Source organism: Anas acuta, chromosome 9 (assembly GCF_963932015.1).
Source record: "Anas acuta chromosome 9, bAnaAcu1.1, whole genome shotgun sequence".
In the NCBI taxonomy this organism is placed as follows: domain Eukaryota; kingdom Metazoa; phylum Chordata; class Aves; order Anseriformes; family Anatidae; genus Anas; species Anas acuta.
The window spans coordinates 17,384,189-17,399,641 of record NC_088987.1 but is presented as its reverse complement, the minus strand read 5'-3'; the positions used below and the strand labels follow the sequence as shown (position 1 = coordinate 17,399,641).

General features: G+C 42.3%; 1 protein-coding gene and 1 long non-coding RNA gene across 3 annotated transcripts in view; both read left to right on the top strand.

The window, feature by feature from the left end:
• Positions 1-9,833, top strand: part of HS6ST1 (heparan sulfate 6-O-sulfotransferase 1) — a 185,192-nt gene extending 175,359 nt beyond the window's left edge. The window contains exon 2 of the mRNA XM_068692033.1: positions 2,848-9,833. Within this exon, the coding sequence (XP_068548134.1) occupies positions 2,848-3,556 (709 nt within the window). The 3' untranslated portion in view covers positions 3,557-9,833. The remainder of the gene's footprint in view (positions 1-2,847) is intronic.
• Positions 9,834-10,379: 546 nt separating this feature from the next.
• The window catches only part of LOC137861047 (uncharacterized), a 34,291-nt gene continuing 29,217 nt past the window's right edge, over positions 10,380-15,453 (top strand). Inside the window, exon 1 of one of the 2 annotated variants that reach the window (XR_011099335.1) lies at positions 10,380-11,073. This is a non-coding gene — a long non-coding RNA (uncharacterized lncRNA). The other variant, XR_011099336.1, reaches the window with a different exon arrangement.

Sequence of the window (15,453 nt, the reverse complement as noted above, 5' to 3'; positions counted from 1 at the left end):
AATACTTCCGTGGTCATTCACCTAATACTCAAGTGGCTTATCTCTCTGGTTCCCGAGGCTCCAGTCTTCCTAAAGATGTGCTGTTGCTTCCCGGAGAGCTGAGTGAACCTTTGCCTCCGAAACCAATGCCCTTCTAGAAAGCTGAATGCAGCTGTAGGAGCACAACTTTCTGTATGTCAGTGGTGCAGCTCAACCTAGGCAGTTTAAACTATTATTTTGCACTGTGGTCTCTGTTTTGTTATTTTTTTCTAAATACTTTTATTTTATACCCTTTTGGGATGACTTCCCAAAGTACCTCAAGATGCCCAGTTGTGCTGCATATATTCCAGATACATCTTCTTTCTGTATTAGTAGACCAGCTCCCATCTTCAAGCACTTTTCTATGTGACAGGTCTGGGAAAGAGCTGTGTTTTCTGTGTTTTCTGTTCACTAAATTGAATATTGGAGAGTGTTCACTCATGGGAAAATATTTACCAGTGCATCACCTCAACAGTAGCTTTTATAGTGTAGGTCTGAAGAAAGAAATACTGGCTTCTTCACCTTTTTACAGTTCATGTTGAAGTTGTCTCTCTTTCAATGGATCCTAAAAGTTCTGTATGATGTTTGTTAATCTGATTTACTAACAGACTCTTAAAGGGGGTCAACAAAATGCAGATACTAAAACTTTTTTTCCTCTATCCATACCTCTATAGACGGCACGCTTGAACAGGAATCAGTTCCTCCTGTGCCTTTGGATGTGTCACAAATGAGTTCCTGATCTTAGGTGAAACTTGTAGTTGCTTGTGTAAGCAGCATAATAAAAATTGGCTTAGACCTGCTTCAGGAAAAAATGCAACCTTTGGATTACATTGGTCTAAATAAAAAGTCCAGTGCAGTTCACAAGTCAAAAAAAATGCTGGTAGTGTTTAGCATCAATGTCTGTCACTCGAACATCTGGCATTCATCATTGCTTCCCTTTTCCTTCCACTGTCATATTTTATTCCCATCTGTTAGAGGTTTCTTAGCACTCTCTATATAATTCATAGCTGCAACTCAGTCTGGGTAGTTGAACCCTTACAGGCTGCAGTGTAAATGCAAGAAAATGAGATAAATTTAAGGGAAGTGTTTCTGTTATGTACTCTGCTCCCCTTCTTTCTCCCCCCTCCCTGTAGCCAGACAGTGTACTAGACAGTATTACTAGACAGTGTGATACCCCTGCTATGAAGAGAGACGGAAAACTTTCCAAAAATAGCAAATGTTTTTAGCAGTCCTAGTTATGAAGGCAGAAAAGAGGAGAGAAGCTGGAGCCTGTGTTGACACCCATCACCATTGTTGAAAAGACCAAAACATCCTACTTTGGAACAAACCTTCAGTAAATCAATAATAACTTGGGAAAGCAAGCATTCCTTAAAATCAGACTTCCCGGGCAATGTCATTGATGTATTTTCTTTAAATCAAATTATTCTTTTTGCAGTAATTTAGGTTACTTCTGGGAAGAAAAATATTGAAGGTGTTAGGAAAACGTGGGTCCATTAATATTAGCCAGAGCAGACATTTGTTAATTTTTAAAATTAAATTAAAAAAATAGTTAAAAATTAAATAAATTTCCTAACTGCACAGTTAGAAAACTGTGCAGTATTCTCATAATGGCCATCACATTCAGTTCTCTCAAGCATTTCTGGCAGGGCAGAGAGCTATATCAGCATTCCAAAGATGCATTTCTGATGGGGAAATAATTCTGCTGCTACCCCCTATATAAAGTATTTCCAGTAGCCTGTAGATGTGTGTGTTACCCTGCCAAAGCGTGATACTCTTGTCTGTGCAGTGTCACACAGCCCCATGCACTGGGAGCACATGTGGATTTAATTCCTTGCCAACTTCAGCAACTAGAGAAGGTATTTCCTTGTTCTAGAAACACTTGGAGACATGATGGTCTCAAGACATTTAAGGAAAAAAATATATATCCCATTTCCCTCTGTCTGGAGAGGGCCTTTGCAAACTGCCATCATTATCAATCCCATAACTTTATCCAAGCTCAATGTGAGCCAAAGCCAGGTGGTCTCCTTGTAGGCAGCAGCTGTCATGTTTTCAGTTCAAGGGACTGCTCGGATCATTGTGGGTTTCATTACCAGTTTTCCTCTTGACTGTCTTCCTTTTACACCCTTTTTAGTCACATGTATCAAAAGCTTCTCTTAAATTTGAATGGATAACACCATATCTGAAACAATAAACTGTTTCCACTGTTTCTGTTTCTGGGTGTCATCTCACACCTTCTTTTTCTACAAAACATATTGCATTCCTGATTTATCTTTATTTTTCACTTATGTTCCTGTGGTGTTGTCCTGCTACTAAGTGCAGACTCCCAGATTTCAGCCTGGCAGCCAGATCAGTCAAGCAGTAGGTGTCCTGGTCAGCAGCTACATGAAGCGAAAATGATAGCCCAGCTCATAAACAGAGCAGTTATGGGCATGTCCTGCAGAGCAGGTGTTGGTTCAGTCAGAGAGTATGTGCTAGTGTGAAAGGCCAGGCAGTTTCTAAAGTTGCAGCTGCTCTCTGAAGTTGGTATATGAGTTGAATCCTGCTGATTTGTTCTGACTTTGCAATCCGTTGCTAGAAAGGAATGCACTGGAGAAAGAGATACTGATTGGCAAGACTAAACGGTGGGCAATGAAGATGAGAAACATGGATCTAATGTTGCACACAGTACTTAGTATGAGAGATAGCAAGAAGAAAATAGTCCAGGAGTACAGTGGAATGGGTGCTCTGATGTCGATTTACTCTTTTTTATGTTTACTCTGGATTTCATTTTTCCAAGCATCTTTCTAGTTGCTAGCAGAGCATTAATTTTATTTTCTCTTCTTCTTGTAGAAAATTTTACTACATCACACTGCTGAGAGACCCTGTATCTCGTTACCTCAGCGAATGGCGTCATGTCCAACGAGGAGCTACTTGGAAGACCTCCTTGCACATGTGTGATGGCAGGACGCCAACTCCTGAAGAGCTGCCGTCATGCTATGAAGGCACAGACTGGTCAGGCTGCACACTGCAGGAGTTCATGGATTGCCCGTATAATTTGGCCAACAACCGCCAGGTGAGGATGTTGGCTGACTTGAGCTTAGTGGGCTGCTACAACATGTCTTTCATCCCAGAGAACAAGCGAGCACAGATCCTGCTGGACAGCGCAAAAAAGAACCTCAAAGACATGGCCTTCTTTGGCCTGACAGAGTTCCAGAGAAAGACTCAGTACCTGTTTGAGAGAACTTTTAATCTGAAATTCATCCGGCCCTTTATGCAGTACAACAGCACCAGGGCAGGAGGGGTGGAGGTGGATAATGACACCATCCGGAGGATTGAGGAGCTCAATGACCTGGACATGCAGCTCTATGACTATGCAAAGGACCTCTTCCAGCAGCGCTACCAGTACAAACGGCAGCTAGAGAGGATGGAGCAGAGGATAAAGAATCGGGAAGAGAGGCTTCTTCACCGGTCCAATGAAGCACTTCCCAAGGAAGAGACCGAGGAGCAAGGACGCTTGCCCACTGAGGACTACATGAGCCATATTATAGAAAAGTGGTAGCCTAGGCAGACTTTTATATTAATGATACTCTAGGGTTTCCATATAAAAGATCATGGAAGTAAAATTTCAAAACAACAGAAAAATATTTTATTTAAAAGCAAGTCTGTAAAACAGAAGATAGATTGCTTCCTTAAACATAGGGTCTTTTTACTGTTTCTTACAAGACCGGTGAGATTCTTAAAAAAATAAATAAATACATAAAAATAAAAAAACAGTCAACATTATAATACAGAGGTGAAAAATGCACAAATGCGGTTACCCACTCTTAAGGCCAAATACAAAAGAATGTTTCTTATCCTCACAATTCAAACACAAATGTCAGATGTAGGATTTTTTAAATCTGTTTGTCTCCTGAGCCGTAATGATATAAAGATACATCATTAAAAAACAAGGAAATTGAGGTGTTATTTTGTGGGTGTTTTTGGAGGTGGGATGGGAATTGCATTGTTTGTAAGTAAATGATAACAGTGACTAAATTGAGGATGTGTCAGGCTGTGATCTAAGCACAAGGGCAGTCGCTAACTTTCATCTGGCAGCCACTGCCAGAAAGTAGAGCACCATAAGAATAAAAGAAGAAAAACATCAGAGGATAAGAAACATTAAATCAAATTGACTGTGGCCTAGGATACGGACTTAGCACAGTAGTTTTGATACATTGCACTGGTATCACATATACATACGCAACTTCATAAAAATAATAGGGAGTTCTTGCACAGAGCTCCCAGATTTGTTTCACAGACAGGTCCCAAACCAATTTCAAAGCCAACCAAATTCCACATCGGCTCCAACATGCAGCCCCATGCCATAATGTCACCCTACACAACTGCCACTCATGCCTTCATCAGTATAATGTGCTAACAACAAATGAAAACCTTATCCTGCATACTGAGAAAGGGAGAACAAGTGAAATAGCAATACTTCCTCGTAAGTCTGCAGGACAAGTCTCCAGGACGGTCTTCAGGAAGACCCTGCAAATAATCAGTCATTAATGGCAACATGATGAGGGGGTGATTTTGTTTTGTTCATTGCTATGTGAAATGCTGAACTGCAACAAGCATGCAGACGTACCCATACCTGTACTATTAAGTTATTTTTTACTTGGTTGTGTCAAGAGATAATGGCCATAAGCCTGCTTTCAGTGAAGTCACTAGAACTGATTTAAGTGGGAACAGGATGGGGCTCTCTTCCAGAGCTGTAAAAATTTCTGACTATGGGTCTGAATTAATTATGAGACAGTGCACATTGTCTTTTGGCAGAGTGCCTGCTCTGCAGCTCTTGCTTTAAACGAACAAGCTGTGTTCAAAAAACTGGAAACGGGAATCATGGATAATGTTTTTTTAGTCTCAGACCACTTTCAAAGCAGAGCTCTTTCTCTTTTAATGCTGTTTTTTAGGGACCCATGTAAGTTTAATCCTCCAGTATGGTGACAGTCTAACCAAGTTCTGCTTACTGACTTTTGAGTCAAAGAGCAACAATGACTTCTCTAATTCCTCTTCCCACTCAACAAATTAAAGTATGGCTTATTTTCTTGCTGTTGCAAGCATTTCTTTGTTTGTCTGGAAGCATGGAAATGAAGCAGTTTTTGCCTGCTTCATGTCTCACCCCGTTATTACTCAGCCTGTTAGTCCTGAACCAGCTATTGTCTAGGGTAAAATATGAATCAAATGGAATATGATTTGATTTTCAAAGGCCATGGTAACTGCGGGTCAATTATGGCACTGAAATCACGGAAGGAGAGGCAGAGAGATGATACATTTGGCTTTAGTGTGTCATTTTTTGGCATCTCTCTAAAAATCACACAATCACACAAATCCACTGCAGTGCTGCTTGTTCTGTATTTTAATTCTTCTGCCTCTGTACCCTGCTTCCAACGGTTTCAAATTCACACTGAGGTTTGCAAAGGAGGTAGCCACCTTAAGCACAGGAGCTGCCTTGTTTCTTCTGTGTACACCCTGAGGTATACACCTTGCTTCTGGAGATGTTCTTCTCCAGAAGAGTGAAGCTGACTAAAAAGTTAAGAACAGAAGTTACAAACAGCACATTGGGTTCAAATAATCCTGTTACATACTTGATCCACAGTCCAATGAAGTTGAAGAATCCTGCTGATTTCAGATGAATGTTGGTCAGGTCTGCATCCTGGTGCTGCAAAGTGCTCAAGCACACGGTCATCTTTAAGCACAGTGAGATGTTGTTACTCGTGCATTCGCCTGTTACCAATGTTTGCTGGTGGTTGTCACTGTCCTTAAGGTTTTATTACAAAATGGCCCCTGCTTCCAGAGATGCATATGCTTGGCCATAAGCGTTTGTTCCTAGCTGAGATGTGGGAAGCAATATGAGGCAATTTTCAGTTATTGGCTTGGGGGCAGAAGGTATTACAAATCCATTTGCTCATCTCTGACTTCCAAGACTGGGAGGAGCTATGTTTGGTAGTTCCCAGCACTTTTATGTATTGCTGTAACTAAAGAAAACGTTTATATTTTAAAAATGCAATTTTACAGGCTGTTTACCCACAAAACCAATACGCTAGATATAAAAATCAACTGTTTCATATGCACAGTTTCCAGCTTTACCCGAAGGCTTTTCAGTGTGCTCTCTGTGTCACAGCTCCATCGTGCACAAATAGTTACTGCAGCTAAGCCATGCTCACAGCGCCTGTCGGTGCGGCTCCAGAAGAGGGCACGCTGTGGACACTCAGGCAGTACAGCACATGCCAGTACTGACTTTGAGAACCATTCTGTATTGAAGGCCAAATTCTGCTCTCATCTACCAAAGGGTGCTAGTAAATGGGACTGTGTATGATCAGGACCAGTATCATAATTGGGCCCATTTTGCCTGAGTTGTTTCTGTGTTATGGGCTCTGAGCAACCAGCTGGATTTTAATGGATCTGTCTGCAGGGTTCTCTAAATCAGAGGCAGCCTCTGACCCTAGAAGCATGTCAGTAGAAGACCTTGTTCTGTTTTCTTTGTAATATATTACAGTAACAAGCAAAAGAAATGAAACTGCAAAGTCTTGTTAACAGTTTCACTTCAACCCACAAAAGGAGGTCTGACCTCAGCTTAGCACTGAGGCAGGAATTTGTAAATTCAAATCCTGTTCCTGGCCAATACCTCAGTTTCTCCATCTGTACATTGGGAAAGCAAATGGCCTCTCTGTAAAGAGGTACTCCAAAGTATGAGAAGTATAGGACACTTAGAAACAAATTTTAACTATGAATATCAGAAATGAAGAGAATGACCCAATAGCCATCCCACACCCTGACTGCTGTGCTGGTCTGTTTAAGGCTGTATGCCACACTTTGATTTATTTTCAGTTCTGTCTGCGAGAACATAGGTTGCAGGGCATACCTGGCATGATTTTCTTCCTCTAGTGGGTTTAAGGGAACTTTTTTAACATAATGTGAATGTAGTTTTTTTTTGTTTGTTTGTTTGTTTTTGTGATTTTTATGTACTACAGTTTGAAGTGGTACAATTTATTTTTTGTTTAGGATGGATTATTTGATGCTACAACAACATGCAAATTGTATGTGTAGTTTTAAAATGAACAGAGAACAATGGCGTTAAGGCACTCTGGCAGAAGTAATGGCCAGACAGTACATCCTTGTTCAATATGTGCCCCTTTTTCCCAAAATGTTTTTCCTGTGACTTCCAGACACACCAACACCTTCTTCCCCACATAAGGTGTTTCTCCATGGGGCCACTCAATGCATCATGATCCAGGTCAGGAGAGGCAAGTAATGGGTATAGTGAAGGCAGGTGCAAGGTTGTGACCGGTCTCTCACTGGAGCTTGAATCATAAAATCATGAAGGTTGGAAAAGACCTCCAAGATCATCTCATCCAACCACAAATGGTTCCTCCTGAATTCAGATTTTACACGGTCCTGGGACACTCGGATGCACGTCTATCCCCACAGTGTTTCTGTTGTGTTCCAGGGACACCCCGTGAAGAACCTTTAGAAGAGCTGGGACTGTGTAAGGGATTTCTAAGGGGTTATAGAACCAGCAATACTAGTGTGAGCGAGCATTTTGGATAAGCAGTTACCTGGTACCAGGCCAAAGATGATAGCTCTTAGCCTCTGCTGCCTTCCGCTGTGCAGACCCATGCACATCTGCAACAGAGGGTGATGCCATGAGTGGGGATTTGCCAGCAGATTCCCTTCCTGCTTCAGGAAGGTGGAAAGGACAACATATGCTGCAGCGCTAAGAAGGAAGAGGTCTTTTTTGCTTTTAGACACCTAAACAATGAACTTGACTGCTTGGTAGGTGTTGTTGCAGAAGAAAGCATTTTATTGCTCGTTTGTCTCATTCCAGCTAGTTGTACTGAAGGAGTTTGCCTCCTACTCAAAAGTTTCCCAGTCAGATGTCACCTTGCACCCTTCCCAGGTCACAAATACAGGACTGACTGTAAGGCTGTAGACCCAGGCTGTCACTGGGTTCAAAGTCATTGGGAAAAAAAAAAAAAAAAAAAAAAAATCTCAGCAAAGGATCTGTGTGAATTTCTGGCTTGTTTGAGTTTCACCCTTCATGCCCAGCATTTTGGAGTAAATTGAGAGCATTTGAGGTTGATGTTTTTGCACACAATAGTCCTGTACTTGCCTACAAAACAGGGGTGGAAATGGAAGCAGCAGAAGGAAGATCCCAGCAAGCTTTTTCTTCCATTGTTGTCCAGTAGGAGCAGAAAGAGCAGTGAGCGTATGACTGAGGCAGAAAGACCACCTCGGTGGCAGTGTGAACGCACATCAGTTAGGAAGTGGATGTGTCACTGAGCTCATCAAACCACTTCACAGAGACCACTGAACAGCTACAGGAAGTAATGACAGACTGTAAAAGAACAGGGCCTGACGTAGATATGTATCCTGGGGCTGGAAGCTTTTCTAGCTTCTCATTCATGTTTTGAGGTACTCAGACCCCTCCTATCCCACAGAATTTTCTGAATTATTACAAAACTGGGTAGCGCTACAGCAATTGGCAACATAGAGTATGCTAAATGTTGTATTTCCAAGGCTATAGCTTGGAATGCAACTCAATGTATTTGCTGGATTCAAATCACAGGGCTGATGTGTCACCTTTTTGTTCTTGTTTTTGCTTTTATATCAGCTCATATTTCAGTGGCAGAAGTGACTGTAGGATTCAGTGCCTGATCAGCAATAGAGCCAGGCTGTTAAAGCACAGGTCGTTTAGCAGCAGTCCCAGGTAAACCAGCAGGCAGGCAGTGGAGCTTGTGTCTGCGCACACAGTCTGAGCTATCTGTGGCTGTTTGTTTTGTCCCATCTACAGTTCTTGCCAGGATTAATGCAGTCCTGATAAGCACGTGGATATTAAAGCCTGTATTGTCGCAGCTGCAGGTGATGGTATTCTTTGTAATTTTTCATGCAAGCTGAAAAAAGCCACATGATTTGCAAATTAGTCTGTTTTATCCCTCAAAGCCCCACAGTTCCCCCTCCCTGTTTTTCCCCAGTTGTCTATTCTGCAGACTGTATTGAGAGAGTTGTACAATAATGAATAATTTTATATTCAAATGATTTACTGAGCATGATTTGTTTTGTACATATTGGAATATGATGTAACTTATTTTTATTGCCCCTTTCCATCTTTTTTTTTTCATAAGGAAAAGACAAAAATCCCCACTGTCTCTCAACGTGAAGTTTCTCTGTGTTTGTTTGTAGTCTGCCAGGCAAACATGCAACAGCCGTAGGATTTTTCACCAGTCCCTCCTGCTGATATTATTTTTCATTCTCATGTTTTTGTCTAAAGCTTTCCTTATATTGTCTCTTCTTTCCTCTGTGCTGCACAAGAAAGGGAAAGGGCAATGTAGGCAGAACTTTCTTTTCTTCCTTCCCCCCTTTCTTGTATGCTTTACCTACCAGGGAACTCCATTTTTATCTGCTAGGAGTTATGTGGCTGAAGGTAAAAATATAGTAAGTTGTTTCCCCCACCCACCTTCCATCCTCCATATTGTAGATCAAACAGATTCAGCTTCTCCAGAAACGATTGTGGCTGGAGTCATTCCATTAGGCTGAATATGTATGGTTTGCACTTTTTTTTTTTTTTCCACATCAGGAACTTAACAAAAAATAAACGACAACTGTTCAATTTGAACCAAGTAACACTTAAAGCTTTATATATTTATTTATAACATCTTACAAAAAAAAAGTGTTAAAAGAATTTTTTTTTCTTTTCCTCCACAAGAAAAAAAAATAGATTAAGAAAATAATCATCTAATTGCTTTTGTCTAGATCAAGAATGAATGTTAGCAGATGAAATAAACCCTAAAACTGAGCATCTGTTGTGTGTGTCGTCATTGCATTGGCCTTTGGATGCTGTTTCAGTGCAGTATGTCTTGCCTTCCTGTATTACAGAGATGCAGCTGCCAGTGGAGTTCATGGAGAATATCTGCCATCTACTAAAACAATAGAGTCTTTACAGAAATATTCTAGCAGGAACTGCAGAGCATGTTTATTGCTATAGTTACATGTGAGCCAATGTTACAAAAACACCTGAAAACTCCTAAAACCTATATTTTTTATTTTTTATTTTTTTTAATTATTTTTAAATTAATTACCTTTAATACTGTCCAGTCCTCTTAGTTTTCTTTTTCACAGTTATGCCAGTTTACAGATTTGCAGGCAGTGAGCAGTGGTTGTTACAGCAAATATGACAGAGTAATTAACGGAAGTGTTTTTTGTTTCATGTTTAGAAGTACTTTCACCAAATGCAATTTATAAACATTCTCTGAATGTTTCAGTTACAGAACTGAAATAAATCGTCATAGGGAGACCTGCACCTATTTTAGATATAGTGAAAGTAGTATAATAAGTTAGGGGATAGGAAAGTCGAGAATTACAAATGCTTTACTGCTTCCTAAATGAGACTACCTAAACTTTATTTATGCAAGAGTAGCAAATAATATGATTTTACCTGAGCATCATTATACTCTACAGTTTCTACCATATACACTGGAAGAACTAGAAGCATTATATATATACCTTCCAAGCTGTGCTGCTTGGGTTTTCTTTTTTGCACCTGTGAAAATCAGCAGTAATCCCTTTCAAGCCAGCGGAGGCCCAGCCATGTGAAACTTATAAATACTGCTAGCAGGCACAAAGCACTGCATCAGTTCCTACTGCTGCAGACTCGACTCCCAAGTTCCCAATTTTGCGTGCTGCAGCACTGCCAGCCTCCCCTTGGCGTGCTGATACTGTTGCCCTGATTTAGAGGGGAGCGAAAGCCCAGAAACTTTGCAGTAATTTACTTAAGGTCATGCTGCAAGTCTGTTGCAGCCTTCTGATGCAGCCTGGTGCCTTTTGCTGTAACCCTGTGAGGGCTCCTCAGCTGAACTGTTAGATTGAACCACTCAGCTGTTTCTTTTCCTCACAGCTGGCTGCTGAAGGAGTCCTCCCCCTGATCACGCAGCTCAAACACTGGTGGGGGCCGCATGATGGAGGCTGACAAGTTCCAAAGGGACTGGGCTTGCAGCTCCAAATTTTATTTATCTTGGACAAGCAAGAGCAGCTCTTCAGGTATGTTTTAAGTGACAGAGTGCCTCATGAGTGTTCTGAAAAGGCTGCTCCGGGCTCATGGCAGCTGCAGGGTACCGGCAGCTCGGTCCCCATGCACAAGGAAATGGCTGCCGCACACCCTGGGGCATGTGGCAGGGCAAGGAGCCGGTGCCTCACCACTAGGCCTCCATCTGGGAGCTGTGGGCTGCCTGCCCCTGGGGCCAAAGCACAAAGCCCCAGGCAGAGTGGGTGCCACACGGAAGCTTCCAGAAGCAGCCAGAACCCCAGCGCCTGCTGCCTGCTTTCCTCTCAGCCCTAAAATGGTGGTGGCCTCAGCGTGCCGGTAAGTGCAGCCCTGTCCCATCCCTGTGGCACAGCCACACAGTGGGGCTGCAGGAAGGTGCTGTGGTGTGGGCTCTGTGTGTTTGCCTCTGGGCTGGGCACGTCTGTACCTGAACCAGCCCTGCTGGGAGCGGGCCGGGGCCACAGCTCCTGCTGGCAGACAGAGGGAGCGCCGTGCTGTGTCATGGCCCCCGTGTGAGCGGGGTGCTCCTCGCCGCCGATGCCCTCCTCTCCCTGAAGCCTGGAGGGTGCTGGCAGTCACACGAAGTCTGCAGGTGAAATGCTCTCATTTGCAGGTGGTCTTCCTGCACTTTCTGCACCACCTTTCAAATGTTTTTTCCCCTCCATCAGCGCTCGAACACCAAAAAAGAGGTAGGATAGCTGATGGAAGGGGCGGGACTTTGGATTCTTGCAAGGAAAAACTGGTGTGGGATGGAGAAAGCAGCAAAAACGCCATTGGAGGAGGATTAAAAGAAGCAGGGATATTACTTGCTGAGGGGAGAGCTCCCTAGAGTGCTTTTTGCTTGTTTTTGTTTGCCTTTTTTTTTTTTCTCTCCTGTTGGTGGAGCCTTGGTTGCACTGATGATTATTCGCTTTCCTTATGCTCAAGTCCAGAATGTTCCTGTTCTGTTTGGTCATTGTACATTATCCAGCACCTGTCTCTGGGGGATGTGCTGCCTCAGGTTAATTGGAGAGTGCCCTCCCTTACATCCTGCTGCTAGTCTAACAATATGCAGCCCCGAGCTGCTCTGCTGCCCCAGGTGACAGCCTGCTCTTCCTGAATGGAAAAGCCGATCCTGACAGCACCCTCTCGGAGGAGGTGGTGCTGAGCTCCTGTCAGAGGGTTGTGGTTTGTTTCTCTGGCTCATGGACTCACACGGAGTTACTTTAACTCTTTAATAGCATCTTTCTTGTCTTAGTCTCCAGGAGGAGGAAAAGCAGAGCAAGTCGGCTTTAAACACTGCAATGCTAAAGTTTTTCTGCATTAATTGCTCTTTGGGTAGTACAGCTTCCTTTGTCCTCATTAAGCATTTTTGGTTGGATCCACGTAATGCTGAACAGGCTCTTTGTCAAAGAGTAGAAAGAGGGGCGGAGATGATTTTAAAATTAAATGTATATCAAACAATGACTATGTTTTTATGGACTTTGTAAATGTGGGCAATTCAGGAGAGCACTGTGCGTGATAGTTCACAACACTTTATGATGTGTAAGTGGTACAGTAGGGATTTAAAAAAATTACATATAGTAGGTACGTTAAAATTCTGGAGTTTATACCTCCAGAAATGTTCACAGCTAACCTGGGCACATCAGTTCAGACCCTCTCTGCTGCAGAGCGAAACCAAGACATGTTCACATGCATAAAAGTGTGTGTATATATATCTATATCTATCTATCTACATATTAAAAATAGCCATAATAATAAAGCAGTTTGAGTTTTACTGTAATTATTATTTCATAGACTTCAAAATAAAAGGAGTGGTCAATGAAATAGTCATGATTTGAGCAGTATTTAAGAGACCATTGCCATCTGTTAAAACTGTCAGAGGTTGCAAGTGATGAAGGCTTCACTAGAAAAACCCTGCATCCTTCAATTGATCTGAGAAGTAAGTGGCTTGGAAAATAAACTAAACATATTCATATTTTGCAAGCATAATCTACAAACCTAATATGAATAAAATTGCCATTTGAAATTAATATTAAGCAGACCATACTCTGTAGCATATTTGGGTGCTTTGATGTGTGCTGTTGTTTCTTAGGCATTAGAAATTCTTTCCCCTACATGATTTTACTCATTTCTTTTTGGTTATGCTGTTCTCAAAAGCTTTTTATTTATTTATTTTTTTCCTCCAATTTGCTAAGACTGCTTCCATGTCTCTGCCTGCTCCCTGGCACTGCTACCCCAAAGGTCTGGCTGCAGTGACTGGGGATGTGGAATATCTCAATAGGGGATCCTGTGCCTGTACAGAGGGAGTTGCAGAACTGGACTACCAACACTTAGGATTCAATGCCCGGCCAACAAGACAAAAGCCAAATAATGTGCTCCAGGAGCTGGGAATGGATGAGTGATTGCAGTGCTTTGCAAATGTTTAACAAGCTAGATGGTATTTATATAATTATTTTGCTCTCCCCACTAATATCATTTTATTGGGCTATGGTTATGGAATCCAGATGTTTGTGTTATAAATGAGTAGTAATGACAAATAATAAGCATTTAATTCATGCTGCTTTAATATATTCTAGTTCTTACTGGATTCATACTAAAAGCTCCTTCCTTGCATTGACTTAAACCAAATGTTATTCCCAGTTTCTCTGTAAATAGTAAAGAAATTCCATGTGGCTTAATCCGGTTAATTCAGGCTGTATACCAGGTACTGAAATGAATAGGTGGTAATCAGTCATCAATTTTCTGGCATAGGCAGTGACAACATGTATAAATCATACGGCCTTTGTGAGAGAGTAAATAACTTCCCTGTAGAATCCTTTCTTTGGGATCATGTTATTATTACCAGACATTGTTTTCAGAACAAGAGCTTGCAGCCAAATTAGTCAGTGCTCAGATGTTTTGCATACTGTAACAGCCCCCATCAGTACATGTTACAGCTGATCGTGTGTTCTTTTGTTTCCTTAATCTCAAATATTTTGATGCTAAATAGGAATTTATAAACTCATGCCAATTAGCCATATCTTCTTGTAGGCTATTAAATTTCACTGGGCTAATGCACAGGCGAATGTTTCACGTTCCTGGAAACACTAAGACCAGCTGTGCTGCTTAGCACCCAATTCCAGAGTAGTAATGGAGGATTTGCTCCAAGAATGGAGAATTTGGATCTTGGCAGGTGAGCTACGGTGCCACTGGGAAAGACAGATGGCTGTCTGGACTGGAAGACCTGTTGTGAGTCTGGTGAAGTGTCCTGGATTCTTCAAATGTGGAATAATTGCAAGAGTATTGCACATTCAGTGGTGTGTGGTCACCTGCTTTGAGGGTGAGCCTAGTCCCCTTCTGACATTCAGTTATTTTGGGAGTGGAGGCGATGGTTCTGTTTGAGGAGCAATCTCTTGATAGGAACCTAGCTAATTAGAAGGATCTTCTATCACAACTTTTGCATGGTTTTTCCTGCATTGTTTTTGAGCCCTGTTGTGAAGCACGTTAATTTCCTCCTTGCTTGGAAGGCTTGTTGAAAGACAGCGTGGAAAATCAGGAGCCAGAGTGCTGACTGAAGACCTGGCCCTGATGGACTGGGACTGGTGTGTAGTTCTTGGTGGTCAGCCGTCAAAAGAGAAGTCAGTGGCCTTCGGGAAGCAGCATTCAAGTAGTCAGGCTTCTTGTTTTGTCTTTGCGATACCCGAATAGTGTGGGGGCTGTTTTGACTCTGTCTGCCAGGAGCCAGCCTGTTCTGGTGGGTGCAGGTGCCCTGGCATGGCAAGGCGAGCCATAGCAAGCAAGGCAGGGGAAGTAGCACAGCTGCCTTCTCCAGCACAGGGACAAAGCTGAATTAGCTCTGCCAAGGCAGCACAAGAAGACAGGGGCAAACCTCTGCTGGCAAAACTGTAGGAGAGTCCTAAACACTGGCCCAAACTGAGGAATTGTGGCATGGATTGCTTGTGGTACAAGCATGCCTCCGGTGGAGATGCCTGTTAGCCTGACAGCTATGTTCTGCAGATGTTTGTGTGACTCCCCAATAAGCCTTCAGAGGATTCCCTGTTCCCTATCTATATAAACATATGGAAGTTATCGTTACATACAGTTCTTCTGGAACGTCGGTCCTTCTTTATTCTGTGCTTCATCAGCTCTCCATTGCTTTAAGAGTAAGTAATGCGTTTAAGTTCATCATTCATTCTAGGAACATACAAGACCTATGCATGGAGTTTTATTTGGATGTTTTAATTTCTCTTTTGTTTTTAAGCAATGCTTATAGTTCTTCTAGACCATAGGCTTCGACTTTTTATATGTACATTTAAGCACTTGCACAAGAAAAACAAACCACACATTTGCTGGAAGAGCGTACTGGGAGGAACAACTACAGCAGTAAGTGAGGCTCTCTGCTTGCGTGCCAGCTA